Source organism: Nasonia vitripennis, chromosome 3, assembly GCF_009193385.2.
Source record: "Nasonia vitripennis strain AsymCx chromosome 3, Nvit_psr_1.1, whole genome shotgun sequence".
NCBI lineage: Eukaryota > Metazoa > Arthropoda > Insecta > Hymenoptera > Pteromalidae > Nasonia > Nasonia vitripennis.
Window position 1 is genome coordinate 17,080,987 of NC_045759.1, and position 18,141 is coordinate 17,099,127.

An 18,141-nucleotide genomic window follows, 5' to 3' on the forward strand; every position below is an offset into this window, starting at 1 on the left:
GTGTATACCCGGCGGTCCCCGGGCGGTTTTCCGCGTGCGCGAATAATGTCCCGACGAGCTTCTTGCGCCGATTCGACTTGCCGCCTGTCGCACGCTTAATGGACGGAGAAGAGTAACGAGACAATAGCGTTAGGTATCCGGACATGTGACTTTAACCTTCTTCGGGCGATATAACGGATGACTCTTGATGCGTTGGGATTTAATTGAAAACGTGATGGAAGTCTGGCAGTTTTTGTTGAAACTTCGATTGATGATGATTAAAGAATTATTCTAGGTTTAGAGTGTCTATAGACTGAGTAATGATAAAAAGGACTTTCTATGATGCTAATTTTATTTACTCAATACAGAAAAGTAGCAGCAGATGCAAAGAATTCGAATGTGCAAGCTCTGAATATTTTAATTAAAATTTTGCTATGCCTTTCATTGAGCTTCATATAAGAATGTCATACGGTTTCTCCAACCAAATGCGATTAAAATTTATGCGGATTTTACAGCTTGACCTTATAGTACGCATATACTTTTATACATACCAAACAAAAACATAATAGTAGCAGGTGCAGAGAATTCCAATACAAGTCCTGAATGTTTTAATTGAAACGTTGCTCTCGTTTAATGCCGTCAATTGCACTTTTTATTTATAAAAATATTCACCATCGCGTTTTCACAATATATTATTAAACACAAGCTACAAAATACAACTTAATTAAAGCTGTATCAAATGCTTTCTACATAAAGAAGATTCCAAGCAAACAGCATCCTGATATAGAATATTCTAATCAAGGCAAACTTAATAAGTCCAAAGTTGCGTCTAAAAAATTTCAATATATTTCGTTTTCACGCGCAAGCTCGAAAAGCCCAAGAGACATTCCACTAATGCGAGATGCAAGAGGGACAAGCGTCCTGATGTGAATCTGCAGCGACGAAATCCCGCGTGGATATGAAATAAGAGCAGCGCACATAACTCATGCAATATCGAAAATTCTCCGTGTGCACTATGCGCACCAGAATCTCGAACATGCTAATAGGTCTTTCATTATTTTTGAGCGCAGGCAATTTCAGTTAATTATATATAGCGCTGCGCATATATACTTCGTTTTTGTATTTGAAAATTTCAAGGGAGTGCTGAGGCGCATTTAAATTCGCTACACACGCGGAAATTGTTTGAAACAAGAACTAGAATACCAAGGAATAATAATTTTTCGTATACCTATTACTTTAGCGAGTATATAGCGTCGAGTGTTCAACGTACACGCTAAACGTTTCGTCCCGAACAGTTTCACATAGAAAAAGACGAGAGAGAGAGAGAGAGAGAGAGAGAGAGAGAGAGAGAGAGAGATTGAGAGAGAGAGAGAGAGACATGCAGGCAGAGTTGCTCGCGGTATTATTAATACACACGGAAAACTTGAAAGCCCGCGCAGCATAGTCGCGTGGAGCGCGCAAACAACGTCGCAACTATAGCCGAGGGCCATTATCTGCCCAGATAGACACCTCCGCGCCAGAGCCAGAGAGAATCATCGGACGAGCTGCTGCAGCAGTTGTACGCCGCACACGTGTCACGCGCCATATACATCACGGCGGGAATAATCTCGGGGCTCTTGGCATCGCGCGCACCACAACGACTGGCAGTTATGCCCGCGAAATACAAAAGGGCAGGGGCCAAGTGGCCAATCGCCGTATAGCTTCGCTATACAAGTCTCGTCACCCTCTCTCACTCGCTCTTTCTCTTTCGACCATATCGTCGCGCGAAAATCACACGAGAGCTTCATAAACGTGCCGTCGAGCGGCCTCGAACGTTCGATCTAAATTTAAAAGAGTGAAGCGAGCGATGCGCCGCTATGTGTACAGCACTTTTCCTTATTACTCGGCGCTATGACACGCAGAGACGCGCATATGAGGCGAGGGAGTGAATGAGTTGGAGAGGGGGACGCGCGAGTGAATAAGTGAGTCAGTGCGCGCCGACGACGGATTCGCGCGATTGACAAATGAAGCCCGGACGTTGTTGTTTACGGAAAAGCTTCGCGGTGCACTAGTGTATCGAGACAGTTTTGCTACCAGTGGTTGGGGTAGGACGTGGTTGTCGAACTTATCGTGCTTTTCTTGTATCGGATACGAGGATTAAAACTGATATTGCTGTCGTCGAGTTCTGTGCTTTGTGCCGGTGGAATAAGACAGTGCAATAGGCTGAAGATAGTGCTTTTGGTTCGGATGAACTGATACACTTATTTGTACTTAAACATTTGACTTCGTGATTTTGAGCAGAGTAATCATTTGATGAGTTGAACTGAGCAAGACGTTTTATTGCGTTTTCTTGTGTTTACTTTGTTCTATTCATAAATGTGCATATTTGCATTTTGTTTTGATTCAGTCTGCGTCAGACTTTAAGCATTTTGTTTGTCATTTCCGCTCTTCGACAACGGTAGCTTCTTCAATTAGAATACGTCGTACTCGAATTGTGTCACAAGATAGGAAAAAATAGCTTCGAAAATGACGGACGTTGAAAGAAAATATACGAACGAATATGGAAGACTGAGGCGACTGACAAGTACAATCGATGGAAAGATAAGAAAAATCAGTGTGAGTTTCTATTTTTTCTTTGCTCTCTATTGTGAGAAAAATATTCATAAGCATAAACACATATTCACACATTCGTTAATTGTTGTTCATCCTGTGTATATCAACTACTTGCAAAACAATGATGACGATTCACTAAAACGATGCACAATATGTGACAACCTTAATGACGCGTGTACAACTTACTGAAATGTAAAGTTTTGCCAATTCTTATTTTCACGAGAAAAACAATCTTCGATCTAAATTTATCCAGCTGTATTCATGAGAAAGGTTAAAGACCCTTACCGCATATTAATATTTCAATCCTTCCAAAAATAAAAGTCACTAATCGCAAGCGATGAAAATACCACTAGCTGCGGATGCAAATATTTTGACTCACACGTACATCTACGTATTTATCCTACTCTAAAGAAGATATGGTCATCATTCTACCCCTTCTCTGATCCGATATTCAATTCTTCGCGACCACTATACCACAATTGGATTTACAAATCGCATTTACCCATAACCAACGCTGTTAAAATCCAAACGGAAACACATCTCCCTAACGTATTCAACTATAGCTAGAGATAAGCAAAATCGAAGTCAGCACACAAAGGAATCGCTCTAACTTCTCGGCAGCAGTCGCTACGTATGTTACATCTCTCGTCCCCGAACGCATGCAAATCCCGCCGTGTACCTTCACAACGATATCGATACCTACGTAACACAATCCAAATTCTACGCCACCGAGACTATACACAACCTATAATAGTATAGCGCACATCCGGTATCTAGGAATTTGCAAAAAGCACGAGACACTGTATAGCCCGCGGAAGAAAGGAACGTGGCGGGGAAAAAAAGAGAACGAGAGAAACAGCTCGACCCAGTTCTAGCGCCTCGTCGACCTTGTCTCGACGCCTGTGTCTCGCGTCTGTATGTATACTTATATACGTTTCGAAATTTAGAGGCTGAAAGAGAGAAGAAGCGAGGGACAGGCCGGTCGCGGGAATATTTATACGAGACTGTCGTGCTCGTCGCCGCGGCCCTCCTCGCAATATCGGACTTACAAATTTCGCACCGCTGACTCGAGAGTTACGACTGAGCGAACGCGTTTTTCGAGCCGCGCTGCACTCGCGCGACTTGCGCTGTGAATATCGTCGGCTTGAGCGATTCGCGGTCACTTTTGGTGACTGCGCTGAGCTTATGTGCGACGGGGGAATAATATTAAGCGCTGATGTGTGTATTCGTAGGTGCACCGGTGTATCGATTGCTTCCAGCCTTAGCTGCGTATTTGCAGGGTTGGGATTTGGATGCAAAGTGCACTTTGCGCAGTTTATTGTTTGGAAACAGGGATGAATCTCGTATACAAAGAGAAGCATATCAAGAAAGTGAGACTATAATAGAACAAATAATTGCTTGTTTAGACAAGCACTGAGCTTGACTGAGAACAAAGTAGCACCAAGAGGCTCAATTAACCTATTTATTCATTGCCAGAGAACTGCGAGCTTTATAAAGATTTATAGCCGAAAGAACGAATCGCACCTGACATTAATCATTCAGTCCATTGGGACGCGTAAAAATCATGGATAATCTGTGATCTGTAATGGTATCTTTTACTGTTGATAGTAAACTTAGGCCAGGAAGCCGCAAGCGAAGCTTTTAATAACCCTGCCTTGTTGCAAGCTCCGACAATAATGCCTCGCTCATTCTTGGCAGCTGGAGAGAACTTTGCATATTTATAAACATACTTTATAATCTAAGCATCATTAGCACTCTTGATTGAAAGTACGGAACAACCATTACCGAAGAGTCAAAAAACAAAATTCTCACTCGCACTCTACCGTAAAACTATTCATCGCATCAAGAAATTATAACCACTCTCCCCGTGAATAATTTCATGACTCCCAACGAGAACAAGCAGAAATTCCGCTTTAATACCCAGCTATATACTTGTACTATAAGGTCGAAAAGCGCAGGCGCGGGCTGTCTAATTTTCTTGTAACGACGCGGGACTGGTTTAAGCTCGGGCTCAAGGGAGAGAGAGAGAGAGAGAGAGAGAGAGAGAGAGAGAGAGAGAGAGAGAGAGAGAGAATTTGCTTGACGAATCGCTTGATAATCTGCCAGCTCGCGACGATGAGCGAGAATTTGGCTTTATCTCGCTCATACCGCGCGGCTATACCACTGGGGCTTAATGAGCAGATGTGCGAGGCTCTCCTTAGCGCCGGGGCTAGCTTTGGAATTCGCATTTTTCGCGCTTGTCGAGTGCTCTCGTAAAAATCTGAGAATTTGATTACGCCATGTTTTATGTCTACCTACATACTATATAGAGTTTGAAAATCCACAATGATAAAAAAAACCGACGCGCACTTTTCGTCACATTCCATCGGCGCCTCCATATATTTTATTTTTCCCGCATACCGAGGCGCTCAAATCTTGAAATTCTATTTCTGAAAAAAAGCGAACAACTCGGTGGAGCCTCGAGCTATAGCGTAAAAAGTAAACATGGAAAATCCGAGACTCGCGCCGCGCTCATAAAAATAAAACAGTCCGCAAGCTCTCTCTCTCTTTCGGTCGAGCTTTGCGTTCGCTATATACAACGCCTATGTATTTTTCTCGAATTATTGTCGAACCGACCTTGCACCGCTCGACTTTTATTGTCAGTCCCGTATGTGTGTGTATGCGGCGGCGCGCGCTTATACATTCGCGTTCAACGACCGAATTAAGTCGACGGGCGCCTCCCGTGGGCGCCGTATTATTAATAATACGGGAAGCGACCTCCCTTATATACAGGCTTTCTCTTGCGAGCTCTAGCTATATACTGCTGCGCTGACTCTCACAAAAGAAGAGCACAAATACGCCGCTGCAAATATATATAGTACGGACTCTCTGTTCTCAGTGTATTATACGGAGGATGGAAGTCGGATTTTTAATTTTCATTTATTGTACGTGAAGTGGATGGTCGCAGGAAATGGATGCCCACGCGTTTTCATTCACACTTATACACACGACTTTTAGTTATATATAACTTTTTCTTAATTACGTTTGATCATCCAGCAGATACTTCTATATAACATATGCAATTCCACCCACGCACACTGCACCGCGCTCCTCTACTTCCCGACGACAGTGTTGAACTTTTGTCAAATTTCGTTAAAATTATCGCTCTCTTCCTCGCGCGCACAACTGTGCTCTCCAACTTTTACGCGTATACATATATATCTCGCTCGAGAAAGCTCCGCACGGCTCGACGTTCCATACGAATATATCCACCGGCACAAAAGCTCTCTCTCTCTCTCTCTCTCTCTCTCTCTCTCTCTCTCTCTCTCTCTTTCTCTCCAGTTCTCTCGATCTTTTCGCGCTCAGCTCTATCTCTCGCTTTCTCGGGAAGCATGTGTGCACGCCGCGAGCGTGTATAGCGCCGAGCGACGGCGAGAGATCAGAGTCGCGTCGACGGCGGCGCGTTGGCGGCAATTGGCCAAAGTCCGTTTATATACATGCGGACTCGCGGCGGCCCTTTCGCCGATATAGTTTAGTGAGCGGCGGCACAGCGTAGCGGCGCGATCGACGAGGATGGCCGACCCGAAGAAGTACACCCACGAGTACTACAAGCTCAGGAGGCTGACCAACGAGATCGACTGTCAGATTCGCCGGCTATCCGTGAGTTTTATTCCTCCTCGGCTGTATTGCCGAGTGAGGTGATCCGCGCGCGGATGTGCACTCGCGAGAGAGAGAGAGAGAGGTTGGGTTATTTCTACTGTGCGGTGAGAGCTGTATATACGTATGCGCGCGCGTGTGTGATCAGTGCGACGACGTCGAGCGTATGTGTACTCGTATGCAGGGCTGTTCTTGTTTAGAATTCCAGGGAGTCGCTCGGACAGCTGCTGCGGAGAGGATAAACGTAGCGCTAGACCGTTTATTTGTTGTGTGGATTGTAACGTCTTATGTTTGGTGAAAATTATCATGCTTCGGAGTACGAGTGAGTGATCGATGGAGTTTCGAGCGGAGCTTGCGGATATGAAATTAACGTTTGCTCGGTATACGTTGTACTGGTGCGAGATTGAATTACATACGATTTTCATACGAAATTCACCCCTTAATAATTACTTGTTGTTGTCCCTTTATTATCGACACAGTGAAAACGACAACTTGCCATCAGCTGCGTCGAAAAACCCGCCTAAAACCGTTCCATTTCTACTAGCGCTTACATATCCTCCTCTTATGAAAAAGTACGATGATGAACTACGACCAGATAGTATATTTTAACCATATCGCTTTACATCGAAGCCTGTCACTAATACACATTCTCCTTTATTGTTGCAGTCCGAGTATGGGCTCACGGAGGACCAAGTCGCGGGTAAGTTCCCCCTTACACGTCTCTCTCTCTCTCTCTCTCTCTCTCTCTCTCTCTCTCTCTCTCTCTCTCTTTCTCCGTCTCTCTTTATTGTCTCAATATTCGCAAGATTTACGCGCTCCATTCCAAGCGGCTGTACAAGCGAGGGAGAGCGTATCGTGTATCTCTACGACAACCTTGAAAACTGAACCGGAAAAAATTATACAAGAAGGGGGAGAGGGCCGTTATAGATTTCAATTGCGGCGAATGCATATGCGTTTTTCCATTCTACGCTCGAAGTGCAGTTGGCCGAAGATCAAGAATGAAATTGGATTCCTCCGAGAAATGAACAGTGAGAGAGGGCCGGCGCTGTTTGTTGTGTAGGGAGTACAGTGTTCTTGAGCTTGCGGCCTTATTTTCATTGAATTTTCACAAAAATGCCGTATACGAGAGCCTGAATGAAACGCTTTTTCTGTACCTATGTGACGCAGAGTTGTGTGGATTGTTTATTCTTTTCAGCTTGTTTCGTCGCAAGTATAGCAAACTGCGGTTGGTACACATCGATCGGTCGACTGTTTGGACGCCGGCGATAATTGCTGCTCGACAATGTCCGCTCTCTCGGATTGGATTTTCATATTGGATTAATCGGCTGTATCGCTAATGGAATAAAATCAAACTCACCGTGTTACTCGATGCATAAACGATCGCGACTGTGTACACACACACAGGTAAAAGCTCTCCTTATAAACAGCGAGCGTAAACGAAGCAATAAATTAAAATGTCCTACGAAAAATCTCGCGTAGCGTCGTAGAATGAAAAGCCACGCGCCAGACCACTGCACCTATAAATCACGCGCGAGATTTTCTCGAGTCAGCATTCGGAGCCGCTCTATCTCTGGCGAGCACAAGCTCGTTATCAGAAGCTTCGCAGCTGTGCTTTGCATATCCGTAAATACGAGCGCGGATTTTCACTTATCGCTCCATCACTGCGGCAGCTTCACCTTTTCCGCGCATCATCGCACGCGCACACATTAAAGCTCAACGATGATTATATACCGCTGCAGCGCCTCGCTTCATTTCCATAATAGAGAAATGCTAAGTCTTCAGCGCGTATATATATATATAGGTCAGCGCGCTCGAGATTTGGAAATTTAATTCACGCGCTCGCTGCTGCTGCTGGAGAATCGCGTAACGAGTTGTGTAGCGCATGTATGTATATATATATAGCGCCGGGACTGATGATGATAATATCGCTAGCGCGTTGCAAGCTTTTCACTCGAGAGGAGACTTTAGTGTCTCGAGAGTTGAGAGAGAGAGACTGATGCTCTCTGTACTACTCCGAAACTTTGTCGAGATGAAGCTGGTTGTCGTGTTTACAGCTGCGCAATTTTTAGGCTTTTATATTAGTAGCTTGTTTTCGTCGCTGCATTAGCTGAGGGAAAAAGATTCTTTTTTTTATTTGTATTTTCAGAAACTATATAGCTGAATCGGAGCAAACATCGAAAAATAGCGATCTTTTACGCGCGTTCTCAGACTCTGATGGAATCGCTATTTCCGCGAGCCTGTTTTATTGTGATAATGTTATTTATGGTACACAATAAACCCGATTTAACGATGATCGCTCTTAACGAATTTCTCTCGAATGGCGGACTTTGCTTATCCCGTGCCAAACTGCGCAATTTCCGCGACTATTAAACGAAAAAATGGGCCTCGTACGTGAGTATATAGTGGTTTCAACCTACATACGAACTCTATAACCGCACAGCATTATGTACAATTTTTATAGAACCGCTTACCCCAATAACAATCATCCTCCATAAACGAGTCCATACAAAGATTACGCCTGTATGTAAATTCGCACGACTCTCCGAGTCGATACTTTTCCAATAGACCGTTGGCAATATTCGATACATCCGCGTGTCACAAACTTCCAACGCCATTTTCAGCGAAAAAAAAAGTCGTTCCACGAGATTCACACGGGAAAAAAGATCTCGTAAACATAAAATCCTCGTTATAAACATCCCCTCGTCAAAGTCACTCGGCATAATCCCATACACACAGAGCGGGAAAAGAGAGTCGTCTCGCATCCGTTTCACTCGATCGTTCGACGTCGAACGGGATACGAGCTCTAGGCGCAATAAAAATCGTCACGTCGTCGCTGGCTAGCGAAAAAAGCGCGGACAGCAGAGACAGAGAGAGAATATAGAAACGAGTGTATCGGAGAGAGCATTAAAAGCCTCGTTTCGCGCGGCCGAGATTCGCGTATAAACATTTATGTGTCGAAGGGGGTGAGGACACAACGCGCGCCGCGACGCTTAAGTGCCGAATCGAGAATTTATAAGAGCGCATTTGAGAAAAGCGCGGCGCGCCGTTGCGTTCTGGCGGTTTGCCCGATTCTCACGACGACTTTACTGCGGCTGGACTGTATATACATATTTGCCGGACGTAGGCGCCGGATATCGGCTGAAATGCGTGTATAAGGATCCTACGTGGGATTAGTATACATTTTTGGGTCTGTTGGGCGATACGGCGTAATCGGGGCGATACATACACGCAATAGTTTATCACACAATTTTGTCTAAATCGAAATTTCGATTTTCTGTGCAGAATTCAAAGAAGCTTTCATGCTGTTCGACAAGGACGAGGACGGCACCATCACGATGGCTGAACTGGGAGTTGTCATGCGTTCACTGGGACAAAGACCATCCGGTGAGTGAAAATCCTATACCTCTACGCGACAAAGTTTCGAAGCTTTTCAAAAATCCATTTTTGTCAACCCGAACGACGAAAGAATCGGAAAAAGTTTACTTTTCATTCAGATTTCAAACTGTGATGCTCGTATCGCAAGCTCCCCTCTCTCTCTTTTATCCTTCCAGAGACCGCCAATCGAACGAAAACAATGCTTATTGCATCGCTCTTAAAAAAAGCTCGCACACGTGAAAATTGACAATCAAGCGTATCGTTATAATTTACGCGAAATTCGAAAAATCCCAGTCACACTTCATTAGATTTACACCTACACGTGTATACGTATAAAATAGCCGAGCTCCGTCATACGCCCCCGATTTAGCTATTAAACTTGGCCTCTGACCGGGTTGTATCTGTCCCCCCCCCCCCTCTCTCTCTCTCGCTCTCTATCATCAATCGTTAATTTGCAATTCAGCGGTCCGTTAATTAGAAACGCCAGTGCATCCATAATGGAACATCGACGGAAGTTTCTCACGGTTATTCGAATCTATGCAGGGGCGACTGTACGCGCTCGCGCTGAACAGTTCGCGGAAACGAAAAGCCCGCGCTCGCGCGCACTCCGAAAGCTCGTCCTGGAATATTGCGATCCACAGCGCGCAATATAGAGCTGTACGAGAGAGTCCGAGCATCAGCGCTGTTAGTGGCGATTTTGAAAGCCTTCCTATCCTTTGGTGCTTTCAAATCCCTCTTATACCGGATGAGAATAAAACCGAGCCGTAGGAAAACACTTCTCGCGTGCTTTCTCGTATATCTTCTCACTTTCAGGAGTGAAAAATAAGCCGCACGCGCATATAACGATGCCAATGCTACGCTATTGTTCGAACTTCATTAAAACGGGTTATCTTAGTTCCGATAAAAGCATTCCTGATCCAAGTCTGACGACGCTAATTGTTTTAATGACGGAAAGCGGAAAAAAGAGAGCTCTAACATGTATGTTGCCGCTTTCAGAGACGGAATTACGAGATATGGTGAACGAAGTCGATCAGGATGGCAACGGCACAATCGAATTCAACGAGTTCCTACAAATGATGTCGAAGAAAATGAAGGGAGCCGAGGGCGAGGATGAACTGCGCGAGGCTTTCAGGTTTGCTCAAGTGTATATTATACAATCGATCTAGTCTAAACAGGGTCAGCGAGCCTCTCTGCTGAATCGAATGATTGCATCACTCGACATTTCGTGATTTCTCTAACAGTTTTCACGGTTATCGGATAAACCAAAATCGTTGTATTCTTCGCAGAGTATTCGATAAAAACAACGACGGCTTGATATCGTCGGTGGAACTGCGACACGTCATGACGAATCTCGGTGAGAAGCTGTCCGAGGAAGAGGTGGACGACATGATCAAGGAAGCAGACTTGGACGGAGACGGGATGGTGAACTACGAAGGTGAGCTTTCATATATAGAAGAACCAACAATCGTCCGCGCGAACTGCAACAAACAAAGCCGTAAAATCGCCGAAACTCGAATTTCCAAGCACGTTCGAGAACTTCGACCTTATAAATACAAAGGGGCGCGGGGCCATAATGAAACGTTACGCTCAATCGGTCGGTGGTACGCCGCGCCAGGAAAATTGGAATTCGAGAAGGGCGAGCTTGCACTCGAGTAAAAATGGCGCTGTCGGGAAGTTCGTACACGAGGCCGGAGGTAAAATTAATAGCTCGATTAAACGAGCGCTGGCTTGGCGCTCGCTCGCTCGCTTGAGACTTAATGAACTTCTTGCCTTAGCTTGCACAGTGCAGTACGTTTAGCCTGCGCGCACGAGTGTTCTTTTCCCACGTGGCTAATTAGGTACCGCGATCGATGAATCGGACAAGCTCACGTGGCGTGTGACTGCCCAAGAGTATCGGGACATTTTTTTTTTTGCGTTGGAGCAGAGAACGCAAAGCGGATGGGCTATCCTTTGATATCGGCTTTTTTTCGAAGAGATAATATTACTCTTTGAACAGGAGATATTTCTCTGCTATGCAGTATAGCGCCGCTCGCTATTTTAGAGTTTCAAGTAACGTATAACGGTATGTTTTTGTACGACTTCTGATGGGTGTAATTATTTTTCGTTTGCCTTTTGGTACAGAGCTTCTATGATCTATTATACGGTGCTAGCGAGGAAAAATCTATCCAATATGAATTGTTTTTTTTTATCTCTTTGTTTTAAATTCATGTGGAGCGACGATATCATTCTTTGAACTATTCAAAGTTTTGGTTTTATTTAAAGTTTGAAACCGATTAAAATTCTATCCATCATAAACCAGCAATGTTAAAACTGCTCTCTCAGCTAACTAATTTTATTGATTTCAACAAATTGATATTGATTTCTGCTCCAAATCCTGCAGAGCACTAGCTGTAAAATCGACTTTCAAACTCAAAGCTCTGGAAAGCTTTCACGATCCCCATACGTCTGCATATGCCGCTCTGCACATACACTTTCTTGCCTATCGGCAATACCCCCTTACACCATTACCCACTGACTCACAGTAGGAAATCAGGGGTCTAAAGGTATACGGCGTGACTTTGATCGGCGAAACTTCTTTTCGTGCAAGCTCGCGAAAAAATTAATAAAAAGCTCCCCACGCCGGCAAGGATTTTCGACAGCCAAACTACTTAGATGAGTTATACGTCTATAGGGGGGGGGGGGGGGGGGGGGCGAAAGTGGGCCGCCTCGTGGAATCTCGTTTTCTTGAGGCTGGCTGATATTTATGCCAACCGAGCTGCGATATTAAGGGCGATGAGAGTCATTGGCTTAAAACGCGCGCATTTTTATTTTGCTTTATTGCCGCGTCATAACCATTGCACGCAGCACTTTGGCCGCGGATAATCGGCTATGCCCGCGAGGTCTCTCCCTCTCTGTTTTTCTTCATCCTTATTATGTGCATTTTTCCGCACTCTATGTGTAAATCTACGTCGTCTCTGCGTCTTGCTTCATATCATTTTTATGAGATTCAAGTAGGCGGAAAAATAATGCGGAATATCGCGAAGCTCCGTTTTATCGGCACAAGACGAGTGCAAACGCTCTGGGTTGAAAGTCCGCTGCATGAATGATGGACTCGAAATCCGGTTAACATATCTTTATAGTTTATGCACGCGTACTTTGTGCTGCTTCAACGGAAATTTTCTTGGGACTTCAAAAAAGCAATAAACTTTATTTTTCAAAGCACGCAAGCAGTCGAGGATCTAAAAACGCTTCTTCAATTTCAAGCATAAAGTATCCCATCTCTGGTTCGGTAACTACTTAAACGAGAGGAAAGCCTCTTTTGTATTCCGCACACCCTTGCACAATGTCTCTCTTCATCATGGCTACTTCTCAAATTGTCCCTGACATATTTCGCGGACAGAGTTTTTCGCTTGAAAATTCCCCCCTCTCTCGCTTTCCACAGAGTCGCAAGCTTTACCTTTCATTGTTGAAGCTTTCTTTATTTTTTCGACACAGCGAAGCACGCGTGTAACAATGCGCGGCTTGTTTACTTTGCGACGCAATTCTTCCTCAAAGCGCGGCTCCCGCTAAAAATAAAAAACATAACGGTATGAATAATTTCGCGGCGAAATTCTCGCAGTCAGCGAGAGACAGATAGCGTTCGAATGCAAAGACAAAAAGTGCAGAGCCGACGATGCACAGGACAGGCACGTTATGCATAAATCAATCGTCGAAAAGCGTCGTTTTCCGCGCTCGGAATTCCAGAGCGTCTCAAAAAACTCGAGGGGACGCACGCTTGAAATTCAGCGGATCGTAACTATTAATCCTCGATTCTTTCCATCTCCCTCTCCTGCCCGCGTTCTCCTCGCCATTCTCGCGAAATATCGACCCGACGACGACTGCGCGCGGAGATGCAAGAGTCTTTCTCCTCTCCTCGCGCGAACGCGACATTCAAAGCCGCCTCGACTCTAGCTCTCTCCCGTAGCTTTCGGTTAATAATCGCTGCTTGTGTTCGCTGCGGCAAAACTGGGTCAAATCTCGCTTTTAAAAATAATCCCGTTAACTTAGCTAAGCCGTCGCGCGCATGAACACACTCGAGCATAGCATATAGTTATAACTATAGGGACACAAAGGATGATCATTAATCTCGATCTCTCTTTCTCTCTTTGGCCATTTTCAGAGTTCGTGACAATCCTGACGTCGAAGAATTAGTTCGCTCGCGCAGCGACTGCGCCACGAGTCGATGCTGCGGAAGAAGACGAGCTGCGATAGGAGAAGCCGAAGTGATAATACGAGGGATGAAAACGAAAACGGCACTACCGGAAGATGATCACACGGCGCGAGCGAAGAGACAACGGTGATGATGCGGAGAAGTCTATACTGTCAAGTTCCTCAATTTAGGTTCGTAAACGTAAACGCAAGGCAGGAACAAAGTGATCGACGCTTCGATACGGATTCCCGCGGCGGTCGTGCGAGTCCGCCACACGATTCTACACACACTAAACACTCGTTTAGAGCGTTATATTATATACGCGCGCGAGAAGGCAATTATCCGATCTGCTGTTTGATGTGCTCGTGAATTGAAGAGGATACATACTTATGTAAGGAAAAGCCCGTTATTGGCTTATTAGGATATATGCCGAAAGCAACAAATCATATACTCTTACAGCGACACTGTATTCAATATGATGCTCGCATTATGATGTGCGAAGCGAGGTGATATACCTTCTTGGATTTTAGTTTACTTCGTTTGCTTTGTATACCGATCGATTTGGAGCTGTTATATGCGATATCGTTATACGCCTCACTGTATATCGAAGCGATGCACGAGGTGCATGTATATTGAGCGTTTTTGTATGACTTCGAAAGATCGTTGCGAGTATACACCTTTCGTTTTATCGTTTTAACATAAACATACTGTCGACAAGCACGTTACATGAATTGTATACTTTTATTATACCGCACGATTTTTTAACGAATTTAATATAATATACGTATACAATAATTACGTAAAGGATTTTTTCATTTTATCTTTTCTACGATTAACTGCTCTGTACATCATTATCGTCACTCACACGGGAGTAATGTAGGCAAAGGCTTGTATACCTTCAATTGCGATTTCATATTATACGGGACACTTGGATCACACGGAATATCAGCGCGACGGGATACGCGAAAGTTTCGATCGACTCTTGAGTTTAGAGAAACGTGAGACCTCTACGACTTTAACGATACGAGAAAGACGACGACACTATTGGTCGCTCCTGAAACAATCAACAGAGCTTCGATTAGCGATTTTACGATATTACGAGACGAAAAATATGTAGGAAACAAAAAGTGAAAAGCGAAAGCGAGAAAAAAGTTTGAGGAAAAAAGCTTATATACACTCTTCTGATATTGCTACATTGAGAGAAACTTAATAATGGCGCACATGTCGCTAAATAATTCGAAAAATTAGCTGTTACGTGTGTATATATGTATATATATATATATATATATATATATATATATATATATATATATATATATATATATATATATATATATATACATATATATATATATATATATATATATATATATATATATATAAAATATATATATACACACACACACAGTTATGGTCATGATGAATCGATCCACACAATCGCAAGCGCGCAGACATTACTCAACTATTAATATTGATATACCGAGATTATAGTCACGTACGATTAAGTGTGTTTAATAAAAAGAGGAAAAAACATAAAATTAGTTTACGAAACGATACCATCCACAAACGAAGTGTCATCAGCATATAAAATATAATATAAAATAAATATAAACATGATATAGCAAAGCAAGAGGGAAATAAAAAGATGAATATAAAACACATTGTAAAACCGCCCGGTACTCAAAATATATTATATACATACATACATAAAGTAAAACTTTCTATCTTTCTGTCTCCTTATACGTAGAGATTAATACGTTTAGAAGATTTCACACTGCAGTTATATACGAATACATATTAACGCGCGTAGTTGCGAGGGATAAAAGAATATAGGAGACAAGGTGTGAACGCTAGGTTTGCAAAAAAGTGCGGGCGGCATATAACTGTTATAGAGAGTAAAACTAACGACGTAAGCTAATCAAAATGTAAAAAATCTCAATCAACAAAAGTCCTGTATTAATATAAAAATAGCACTTTTTTCTATATAAAATTCATTCTATATCTAGCTTCCGCGCTGACAAACACACACACACACACACATTTGGTTCTCGCATATTGTATTAATAACGGTAAACACCCAAGCGAAAACGACTTGTTATCGTTGATTTGCGCTCTCGTATTTAAGACTCGACGCAATATTCTCGCGTGTTTACCTTTAATTGCCGATCATTCCACTGAGCAACACTCGAACACGTATATTATTCCGGAAGCAACTTTTCTCCGAAAAATGTGACACGAAGTATCTTCTCTGATGATTCGATTGGTGCTAAATCAGTAGATACCCCTATTAATCATCATCCGCCGTTTGTACTCTGAGACGCGCGTACGTATAACACACGAAAGTGACAGACATGGTTTTCAGGTACAAATAGGACCCGGATTAGGATGCCTCCCACCGTATATAATATCGCACTGCGGCTTGTCGCGCTTTTTCCATAGAATATACCTTTATATATAATTATATGAACAGTCCTTAACTCTATTATATCTTCGGTCTTCTCTAAAAATTAAACATATAGATAAGCTTCATCGACGAGACGTCGACGACCCGAGTATAATATAATATAAACGCCGCCGTTTGCCGTTGCGCGCGTTTTGTGCGAACGACGATTCTAAAATGCCATTGTATAACACGACAACGGAGCTTTCGAAACGGCCAGTCTTTTCCGCGGCACGGTTATCATTCCTGATGTACGCACTTGACACACTATTATGATACTATGCATAATATACTATAACTATGATATATATGTGTATGTACGTGCATGTCGTATAACAGTAAATATGGTGTATTGTGTGTAGGGCACCTGTATATGTATCGTATACACACATATGTAGAGAGAGAGAGAGAGAGAGGGAGAGATGTGCTGCGATGCATCGAACGAGCTCGGATCAATCAAGGCTACCGTACGTTACATAGCACCGACTCATCCTTCCGCGCGAGGCGTCTATTATCATACACATATATATATATAGCGACGGGCTGATGTGGCGGGTACGGCAGTAGATATGTAGATGTCGGTGATGGAAATACGCCCCAGAACTCGCTGAAATGTATCGTCGTTGTTTACCTATACGTAGTCACCGGAAAATTAGATTCCGCACATTATATACTTATATATTGTACTGCACTGTCCCCCGTATAAACGTAGAAGAAATTTCGTCTGTGTAACGTCGTTGAAGTGTGTCGTAGCTCTGACGTATAGGTATAATATCTTGCACGAGTCCCCCTTCCGTAGCTAGGCCAATTAACCTGAGTAAAAAAAATCTGTAGAAAGAACGTATAGCTGTGTATTTCACGTAATGTAGCATCTATACGTGTCCCGTTAGGTAAGATATTTCCGTTGATCGTTCAATGGTTAACCGTATGTAACTATATGTAAAACGTGACGGATCAAAATACAGGGAACGCTTTAGGAGACAGCTCGAGCGCTAATACATTAATCGGCCGAGTTGCGAGAGTCGGTAAATATATGTATAGTTCGATCGGCTCGCGATCGAGTTATATGTATGTATACGAGAGCTAGCATACGCTGTAAAAATCGGGGCTTATGTAAACAATTATATTATGTGTGTAGAATGACAAGCAACGTTAACGAATGTAGAAATATTATAGCCGCACACAATTTTCACCATCACTTTACACGATATCGAGTCCTCCCTCGAAAATGAAAAGTAAAGTATTAGCAACGCGTGAAATCTCTCTATACGCCGTTGGTGTAGCATAAGAACATTAATATACACAAGAGAGAGAGAGAGAGAGAGAGAGAGAGAGCTGAGAAAGAGAGGAAAAATACTAATAGAGATGATGAGTCGTTATTATCGTCGCGAGGCCGACGGTAAGTGAAGAGATTTTATATAATAGCTAGAGACAATAATTGCTTTTCTGCTATAAGTCGCCAGCAAATTTATAGACGCAATATGTACAAGAGATATGCCGTATAAATTATATGTATACACATAGATTTGACTATATATATATATATATATATATATATATATATATATATATATATATATATATATATTTACATGTGCATGCACACTGAGAGAAGTATTGTGTTGTGTCAAACAATATGCTTACAAACAAAATCAAAATCTTCAGTTGTTGGATTTCTAGCGAAGATTTTGTTTGCTGTTATGTTTACACCGAAAGATCGCTGTACTGTTCGTTTCTGCGTGGAAGAGACAGTCGCGCGGACTCGGAGCATTTTTACTGTACTGTGCTTTTTTAAACCAAAGAACGACTACGTTGATTGCATTACAGTAGCGATGTACAGTAAAAATTATTGTACGATTGTCGAATCGCAACAATTTTTACTGAACCTTGTATATTCACCGCAGGGCGTCAAATGCGTATGAGAATGTGCGACTGTCAGAGTAACCCACCA

The 18,141-nt window shown here is 43.1% G+C and overlaps 1 protein-coding gene across 6 annotated transcripts in view; it reads left to right on the forward strand.

The window, feature by feature from the left end:
• LOC100122542 (neo-calmodulin) overlaps window positions 1-14,894 on the forward strand; it is a 113,773-nt gene extending 98,879 nt beyond the window's left edge. For 5 of the 6 annotated variants that reach the window (XM_031927772.2, XM_016984478.3, XM_016984476.2 and 2 more), the window contains 5 exons: window positions 6,874-6,907; window positions 9,490-9,591; window positions 10,579-10,714; window positions 10,869-11,017; window positions 13,721-14,894. In XM_031927772.2, coding sequence (XP_031783632.1) covers window positions 6,874-6,907; window positions 9,490-9,591; window positions 10,579-10,714; window positions 10,869-11,017; window positions 13,721-13,752 — 453 coding nt within the window. In that variant the 3' untranslated portion in view covers window positions 13,753-14,894. Of the gene's footprint in view, window positions 1-1,548; window positions 2,575-6,873; window positions 6,908-9,489; window positions 9,592-10,578; window positions 10,715-10,868; window positions 11,018-13,720 lie in introns of those variants that run through there. The other variant, XM_016984479.3, reaches the window with a different exon arrangement.
• The last annotated feature ends 3,247 nt before the right edge of the window (window positions 14,895-18,141 follow it).